Source organism: Merops nubicus, unplaced genomic scaffold (genome assembly GCF_000691845.1).
Source record: "Merops nubicus isolate BGI_N331 unplaced genomic scaffold, ASM69184v1 scaffold12770, whole genome shotgun sequence".
Lineage (NCBI taxonomy): Eukaryota > Metazoa > Chordata > Aves > Coraciiformes > Meropidae > Merops > Merops nubicus.
The window spans coordinates 9,049-17,818 of NW_008584894.1; the positions used below are offsets into that span (position 1 = coordinate 9,049).

Sequence of the window (8,770 nt, forward strand, 5' to 3'; positions counted from 1 at the left end):
CAGGGGGGGTCGGGCTCTGCTCCCAAGGAACAAGGGACAGGACAAGAGGGAACAGCCTCAATTTGCCCCACGGGAGGTTGAGGTTGGACATGAGGAAAAATGTCTTCTCCAAAAGAGTTGCCCAGGGCTGTGCCAGGCTGCCCAGGGCAGTGGTGGAGTCCCCACCCCTGGAGGGGTTTCCAAGCCGTGGAGATGTGGGGTGAGGGACACGGGGCAGTGGGGACCTGGCAGGGCTGGGTTAATGCTTGGACTTGATGAGCTTAAGGGTCTCTTCCAATGAAAATACTTCAGTGATTCTAGCACATGGCAGGGCTCAGCCTGCAGCCTCGCTTGCCAGAGAACAAGCCCTGATTGAGATGTGACTTCTGTTTTGGAAAACAAGGAGAAAATTTTCACTTCCCCCCCAGATTTTCAGTCACCTGTAAGGACATGTGTGTGTGTCATGGGGCTGGTGCACTGCTGGTCCTTGGCACAGCCCAGAGCCTGATCATTTCCCCAGCCTTTCAGAAGTCATGTAAGTGGGTATCTCAGTCATTTCCCTTGTCACAGCATCTGGCTGGAATAAACTGGAGAAGGAGCTCTGATGCATATTTCATAGCTAAACAACTGCAGCTAATGGAGAAAACAAGCCCAGAGGACGAGCCTGTGCTGTGCAGACTGTGCTTTGTTCCTCCAGTGCAGCCCCTGCAGCCAGCTGATCACAGCCCTGTGCCTGTGGAGGGTTCACCAGTGGAGCTGGGCTCTGCCCGGGCTCACCTCTGGATGAGGTTTCCCCAATTTCTGATTATTGCTGCTTAAACTTTTTTCCTATTTTTTTGGATGAGCATCTTGGCTTTGTGCTCACAGTGGTTGGCACCAGACCAGCCCCAGCAGGTTCCATGTGCTGGCCCCATGGAGCCCAGCCTGCCTTGGCACCTTGGGCTGCTGGGGCAGGAACTTGCCCACATATTTGCCCGTGGCCATCATGAGAAAGATGTGCTTTTCCTCTAGGTTTTTGGGTCAGGCTTATGTTTTGGAAGAGACCTGGGTGCTTTGTGGTGTCTGCCCCAGCAGGCCGTGGCTGTGCTCCCTGGGTTGTAGTGACTGGGGTCCCCAGGACAGCAAGGGACCCCAGAAATGACCCTCCACTCAGGTGTGTGTCTGGGAGCTTGCTGAGTTGATTTGGGGTTGTGAGGTTTGGGGGATCTTCTCACCTTGGGGAAGGGTCACCTGGACCCTGGCACAGCAGAGCAGAGCTGTGCCTGGAGTGGGAGCTGCACTCCTGCCTGCCCACGGCCCCACCAGCCATCCTGACCTGAGGCTCTCACTGTGTCCTTCCAGGTTTAAGCTGCTGAGCCAGGAGGAGGGGGAGTATTTCAACGTGCCAGTGCCTCCTGAGGGAGAAGAAGGAAATGAGGAGCTGAGGCAGAAATTTGAGGTGAATTGATTTCTTTTGGAGACTCAGGGGTGTTTCTCACTGCCTGCCGTGCCCTCGGGAAGGGGCTTTCCCTGCCAGCCCCTGCCCAGCAGCACGGGGAGCATGGACCAGGGTACAGCCCATCACTCCTCCCCCCTGCTTAGCACCCACTCCCAGGGACCTGAGCCCTTGGCTGGTCCTTTGGGGGCTTTGTGGGGCACACCTGGCTCCAGGGCATGAGCTGCCAGTGGTGCTTCCAGAAGGTAAGTTGCTCAGGTCAGTGCCTCTGAAGAAGTGAAGCTTTCCAGCGGTGGTTTGGCTGTGTTAAATAATTCACAAGGACCATGTGGGGGTGGAATGTTTGTGACACTTCCCCAAGAGGTTCCTGCCTTGCTGGGTCAGGTCGTGGTGCCAGGCTGGTGCTTCCAGGGCAGGGGAGACTGGGCAGCCCGTGGGTGCTTCGGGCAGTCCTCTGGTCACTCCTTGGGCTGCTGCAGCATGAAGCACACAAGGGGCTGGGAGCAGCAGTGGCCCAAGGGACAAAGGGGAGCTGGACAGATGTGCCAAAGGGCATCATTTGGTAGAGGTCTGCAGAAGAGCAGGCTGAGGCAAAAGGATTCAGACACACCAGGAGCTGGAAATGTAGGGCATGCAGTTTTCTGATGGGTTGACAGGGTGGATTTCATCGTAGCACATGGCATGAGCCATCTCACCCTTCTGGAATTCCCCCTGCTGATCTGGAAGTACCTCCCTGCACACGTGTGTCTGTGTGTGCAGCAGGAGCAGATCAGCTGGGAAAGGGAGCAGTCGTTCCTGCTGGGTGAGAGAGATGGAAATGATTCTTTGGCACTTAACGTGAGGTTGAAAATACCCCAGAGAATACTGCACAGTGCAGAGTTTTGTGTAACACTTGCTTGGCACCTTGTGCTCCCCTAAGGTTGTGCTGGATCCCGTGTCTCTGCTGCCTGTGGGGCATGGAGGAGCCTGAGATCCCATCATTTCTAAGAAGTCCTTTCTCCTTACTGCAAAGGAAGCAGCATAGCAAACATCCCCCTTTCATTTGCATTTTCAGACAGTGGCTGCCTTTCTGTCAGGGTTACAATTTGTGTTTGCCAAAATGAGTGGAGCGTAGCTAAATAAGGAGATACTTCATTTAATATGTTCCCAATGCTGTATTCCAATCAAAGGGAGATGAAGATCCGGGCTGTCCCCAGGTGACCTGATGTAACCCTGCTCTGCTCTCAGCACGTGCACACACTGTTGGTACATCAGTTCTACCCTCATTCTGAGGTGCCATTTTAATAGGATTTGTTCATCTGTTTTTAGTGTCATGCTGCTGGTTATGAATTAATATAATTAAGATAAATTAAGGTATGAATGTAATTGGATTTGGAGCTAATCTCAGAAAGAAACTCCTTAGCCCCCGAATGTTGTGGCAGCCTCTGTCGCCTGCCTGGTGGGCTGAGAGTGGGCTGGGTTTTCAAGAGGGTGGTGGCTGGGTGAGCTGGCACAGGGTGTGGGGGATCCCGGATGGCATCTGCACCCAGCGTTGCCAACAGAAATGCTGCTGGAGCTCTGGGCCTGGCAGCCCAGGCAGTGCCAGTGAGGCAGTGATGTAACTGTCGATAACCTTGGTACCACTCCTGCATCCTGCGTGTGCTGCTCTCTCAGCCCTGAGCCAGGGTGATCTGATGGGCCAAGAGTGACATCTGTGCTAATTGGACTGGGGGCTAATTGGTCCAGCCCAGTGACAGTGAAGGTAGATGAGTGACAGTGCCTGGCCCCTCGCTGGGGACAGCCAGTGGAGCAGCAGGGAGTGCGGCCGGCAGCTGCAGTCTCCGTGTGGACTCAGCCCTTTAATCTGACAGACTGGGAGTCGTTTCATGGTCCTGATTTTGGAGGGTGGCTCGGTGCTGTCTGGGTCAATGCCCGAGGCATGCAGAGAGGGTGGGAGGCCAGGGCTTGGTGCTGCTGCCAGCTCTGGCCCCTGTGGGTGGAAGCAGAGAGCAGGCACCTGGGGAAGGTGCTGGTGATACCTGTGAAAAGCAAAGGACACAAAAGCGATGGGCTTTTCTGAGTGAGTGTGGCTGGGGGATTTCAGGGAGCAGAAAAGTGGCTGCAGAGTCTTGTCACACCTGGGCTTCCCCGGGGAGCTGGCCCAGCAAAGCTGCTGCCAGCACCCAAAAGCATCAGGGCTGGTGGCACCAAGGATCTGCACAGGCAGGAGCTGCATCTGGGCAGATTTCCCTGCCAGCCTCTGGAAGGTTTCGGTGATGCTCGGGTCCAACTCCCCAAAGAGGCTTCAAGGAGAAGTGTCTATTTGCTACTCAATAAGCCATGGAAGATCTTGCTGGATGATTGATCTGGACATTACTGAATTAAGTCTTGACTGTTTTTTGGTGTAGCCGAAGCTTTCCCAGAGCCTAGGAATGAATGTGACCCATCTGGAGACTCCCATGAAATGAGCCATGTGTGGAATGGAGGAGTTGCCCTTATGGTCATCAGTGTGAACTCCATAATTGTAGCACAGGACTGAAGAGTTGGTTCCTTTGTTTCCTCTCTTTTTTTGACCTCACTGGGGTTTGGAACTAGGTGATGTTTAAGGCCCCTTCCAACCCAAACCATTCTGTGATTCTATGATCTCATTTATATATAACTTCCCTGAATATCTAAGAAAAGAGAGTTCTAAGACAAGAGCTGGCATACAACCAATGGCCATCAGCAATATAAAAAGCTGACCAGCTGCTCTTGTTGCATTTTGGGATGTTCCAGTGGGGTTAACACGGTCTGTGTGTTGGAAGTCAGATGGTGAGCTGTCACTGGATCAGAAAATACATGGTCCAGAGGTGTCCTTTTGCTCTGCAGAGTACACCTGTACCCTCACCTCGCAGCCCCTTCCCCTCCTGCACCCTGCTTTGTGAGCAAGCCAGGCTCAGAGGGGCAGGAGCCTCCAGGCAGGCAGCATCCCGAGGAGGGCTGTGGGGCTGGGGGCTGTCACGGGGCATCAGACAGGACTGGAAAGCAGCCTGCACTCCATCTGTGTTAGTGCTGCGTGCCCCTGCCTGCCCCTGGGCAGCACAGAGCAGCAGGATGTCTGGCACCCAGCTGGGAGGGCTGCAGGCTCAGCCGGGGTGCTGCGGGGGGCACCTGGGTGCCCGTGGAGCTGCCAGCCTGAGCAGTGCCTCTTCCTGGCCCTGAGAAGGTGCCATTCCTGGCTGAGGTCCTGCTGCAGCACCAGGCACGTCCTGGGCTTGGCAAGAAACCCCCTGAGACAAAAGCCCAGCGTGAAGCCTTGTGCTGCATCCCCTGCCAGCTCTGCTCGGTCTTTATCAGCCGCTTCCTGGGACAGCTTGAGAGATGTGAACGTCAGCTGCTGTTGCATAAATTCAGATGTAGTAAATTAACTATGACAAATGGAGCTGGATAACGAAGGTCAAGTGCTTTTTTTTTTAAAAAAAAAACAAACCTGTGAGCAATATTTGGCACGGTTCAGCTGTAAGCCTCAAAGAGGTCTCAAGACTGTGTGAGTGTTAGTAATGTATTAAAAATGGGTTAAAGGACTTTTTTACTCAGAGAGTACTTAGAGACACTCAGTAGCAAAAGCAAGATGCTTCACTTGGGTGTGATGATCATCTCTGTATCTCCCTAACTCTTATTCTGGGAGCAAGAACAGCACAGCAGCAGGAAGGAGCTGAGCTTATTGTCACACTTGGGTGCTGGGTGCTCGCCCAGGTGCCCCCTGGCACTGCAGGTAATGCCATGCCTGGAGCTGGCTGGGCTGAAGGAGATGAAAATCCTCATCCTTCCCACCTCTTCATGTTGCTCTTTTCCACTCTGCTCAAGGCTGGAAGCCTCCCCTGGCTTTGGTCAGGGTTTGAGAGTGCTGTGCCCTGGGGTGCAGCCCTGTGGGAGGGGGACGTGGGCTCCTCAGACCCAGGGGGGTGCTCTGGGGTGACGTTTAATGGAGATGTAATGCTGCCCTGGGATTTAGCACAGCTTGTCTGCACAGAGGTTAATGTAGTGTCAAATCTGATCTGACAAGATTGTTTTTCAGCTGTGGTAGAGTCCTTGGGAAGCTTTTGCAGAATATGACTGTTCTGCCTGCTGATAAGTACACGTTTCTTTTGGAGATACCTTTGTAATACAGGGGGTGAGGAGTGGTGGGGGCAAAGGTACACAGTGCAGGGCTGGCTTCGTGGAGGCTGCTCGTGGTTGGCTGCCCACATTTGGATCCCTCTTTGGCCAGGTTCAATGAGAAGCTTTCAGCTGGTGCCAGAGCTGAAGGCTTTGGCCTCACAAATGGGAAAGGGTCAAGTGCTGCGTGCCTGAGGCTGGGCATTCTTCTCACCAGAGATGATACTGTATTTTTTTGGATAAGATTTTGGAGTTTGCACACTGAACCACCTGGTGCAGTCATTGCTTCACCCTTGGTGTTCTGGGATGTGTCTGGTGAAGCTCCTCGTGGTGGGATGAGCATCCCACCAGCAAGGACTCAGCTCGTTTGCAGTGGAGTGCTCTGCCTGGGTGTCCCCTTCTCTTGGGAAAGCTGCAGGAGCCCCAGGATCACACCGAGGAAAACCCCTCATGGATTTTTCCTCTCCAGTGCCAGCACGTGTGCCCGTGGCAGGCTGGTGTGTGCCACGTGTGCTGGCAGCAGGGGCTGGGGGCTGCTGGAGGGTTTCAGCCCCTCCCTGGGGCAGAGCTGCCTTAGCAAGTGTGAGGTTTGCACATCCTGGAGACCCCCTTCCTTTAGTTTTCAGTGCAGGAGTTTTTCAGATGTTCGTAGGTGCTGCAGGTGACCTTGAATGGGGAATTTTAGAGCCCAGAGAACCTTGCAAGAACCAATTAGCAGCAGCAAAGGCTTGGAGATTACTTGTGAGGCTCCTATCTGGAGGAGCTGCGATCAGCAGCCAAATTGAACTGCTGGAATCGGGTTAATGGAATTTCATGCTAGACTGAGCTCAGTGCAAGCCTTACACTGTCGCATATTTCTAAAAATTAAAGCGGAATAAATTGTGAGATAGCTTTTACAAACTGTGGTTAAGATGAGATAGCCCCTGCACCAATGAGGAGGTGCCGAGCCACCGAGGAGAGTTTGTGTTTAAAAATGTGGGGGTTTGTGAGGCTCCTTAATAAGCCATTGTGAGTGCAGCAGCTCGCACGGTTGCTTGGGGATGCAGGAGGAGTGCTTTCTATTCTGGTTTGTTCAAAATGCATCTGTGGCTTCCTACGTTCAGCCTGAGCTGGCACGGGAGGGCAATGCTCTTCAGGATCAGAGAGTAAAGGAGGTGGAGCGGGGTAAAAACTCCTCTGTTTTACCTTTATGTTTTTATATTCACCTGCTCTTTTCTGGTGAGGTGAGAGACAGAAGCCAGCGCTGAGAACACAGAGCTTGTTTAAGCCCCAGTTCTGCCCTCGGGATGCCCTAGAGCAGGTTGTGGGGCAGCTCCCCGGGTGCCCTGGCTCTGGGGAAAGGGGCAGCGGGGTAATGGGCAGAGGTGGTTCCCAGTTGCTCTCACAGAGCCTAACTGGGAACCCAGTGAACAGTGCAGTGTGTTTGGGCTGGTAACTTCCCCAGTGCCCTTCCTGGTGCTGCCCATGCCATGCTTAGGGGAGAGGTTCCTGCAGCTCAGGGTGGGGTCTGACCTGATTCACGTGGGATCTCGGGAGCACTCGCTGGCTTTGTGAAGACCTTTCTCTCCACTGTTTTCAGTAACCTCTTCTCTTCTCTCCCATCCCATCTCAATCTTTGCAGAGAGCCAAGATTGGGACGGGCTCCAAGGCTGCAGACGAGAAGACGACAAACGCCATCTCCAAATTCGACAACAACGGCAGCAGGGATCGGATGAAGCTTTCAGATTTCAACTTCCTGATGGTGCTGGGGAAGGGCAGCTTTGGGAAGGTGGGCTCCTGCCCGGGGCACTGGGGTCCCACAGCCCAGGTTGTTGGCTCCCTCTGGGCTCTGCGACTGCTCTGTCAGTGCTGAGCCCCGAGATGTCTGATCAGACCAGCACGCAGCTCCAGGGGCCTCTTCTGGGCAGCAGGGGCTCTGCTGTCTCTTTAAGGCTCCTTTTTATTTGGCTCTTTTTTTTTTTTTTTCCCCTCCTAATAATTACTAATATATGTGAACATTTTAATTAACTTTCCAGGCTGGTTGAGTTGTAACAGGATTTCATTCTTCTAGTAATTATGTGACTCTGAGCCTTCATTTTTCTTGGGCTCTTGCCAACTTTGTCATGGTTTCCATTAGAAATTCCAGTGCTCGAGTGGCTGCTCGGGCTTCTCAGCCTGGAGCAGGCTGGAAGGTGGGCAGGAGAGTGGGCACCAGCGTGGGCTGTGCTGGTGGGGTGGATGGCCTGACACCACTGCAGGAGGGAATTGCCTCAACTGCAGGGAGTGTTGCTCTGTCCTCAGGCACGTCACTGGGGCAGGCAGTAGGTAAGGAGTGGATGCCAGGGAGTGATGCCCTCATCGCCTGCTGAGCACCAGGGTGATGCTGCCCCTCACACTGGCACCTATTCCCCCCCCAGCCTTTTGCCACCGACCTCCTTGCTCAGGGAGGTCCCAGCCCCTCTGGATGGGCGTTTGCTCCCTCTCGGGAGGAGGAGAGTGAGATCTGCTGAAGCATCTGTGACAGGAGGAGAATGGGGAGTTCCTGCTGGTGCCCACACCCAGAGCAGTTCCTGTGCCAGGGGAGGAGGCTGTGGCTGCTCTCTGGTTTGCCCCTGTGCTGGGGGTTGGCAGGCTGGGGGAGCAGGACCACCCCGAGCCTTGTGCCCGTGCTGCTGTCACTCAGCAACGTGAAGGTGTCCCCATTTCCACGTGGCTTTTGCCCCCTCTTCTCTCTCCCACCCCCTAGTCCCTTTTCAAGTCTACGTCTGGCATCTGGAAACGCTGTAGTTGTGGTTTCCCCCCCTCTTTTCTTTTAATTTGAGAAACATTAGCAAACTCTTCAGTCGGCATCGTGGCTTATGTAAGGGAATGTGTGACAGAAACTGTTCCCTGGAACAGAATGTTATAAATATGCTAATTAGCGCTTATTAAAACAGCACATTGGGTTCTATGGCTGGAGGCAGCCTCACGTGTGCCTGCACCTCGCCAGGGAGTGCTCCCCACTCCCCTCCCACCTCCCTGGCACCCCTCTCCCAGCCCAGGGACACCGCGGTGGCACGGGGACAGCGGGGTGGCACGGCTCAGGGTGCCCGGGCACGGGGCCTGGCTGCAGGGGACACTGTGCTGTGGCACCTCCAGGGCAGGGACATCCTCCTGCAGGGCTGGCACCGCTGCTGCGTGTGCTGCCAGCCCCTCCTCTGCCAGCCCCTCCTCTGCCAGCCCCTGCTGCTGCGGCTCAGGCAGGCTCTGAGGGGGCATTGG

At 54.5% G+C, this 8,770-nt stretch overlaps 1 protein-coding gene across 1 annotated transcript in view; it reads left to right on the forward strand.

Annotated features, from left to right (window-relative positions):
• Positions 1–8,770, forward strand: part of LOC103778180 (protein kinase C beta type-like) — a gene marked incomplete at its 5' end in the record, with an annotated part of 40,793 nt that overhangs the window by 2,559 nt on the left and 29,464 nt on the right. The window contains 2 exon segments of the mRNA XM_008945758.1: positions 1,321–1,417; positions 7,152–7,298. Of these exon segments, the coding sequence (XP_008944006.1) occupies positions 1,321–1,417; positions 7,152–7,298 (244 nt within the window).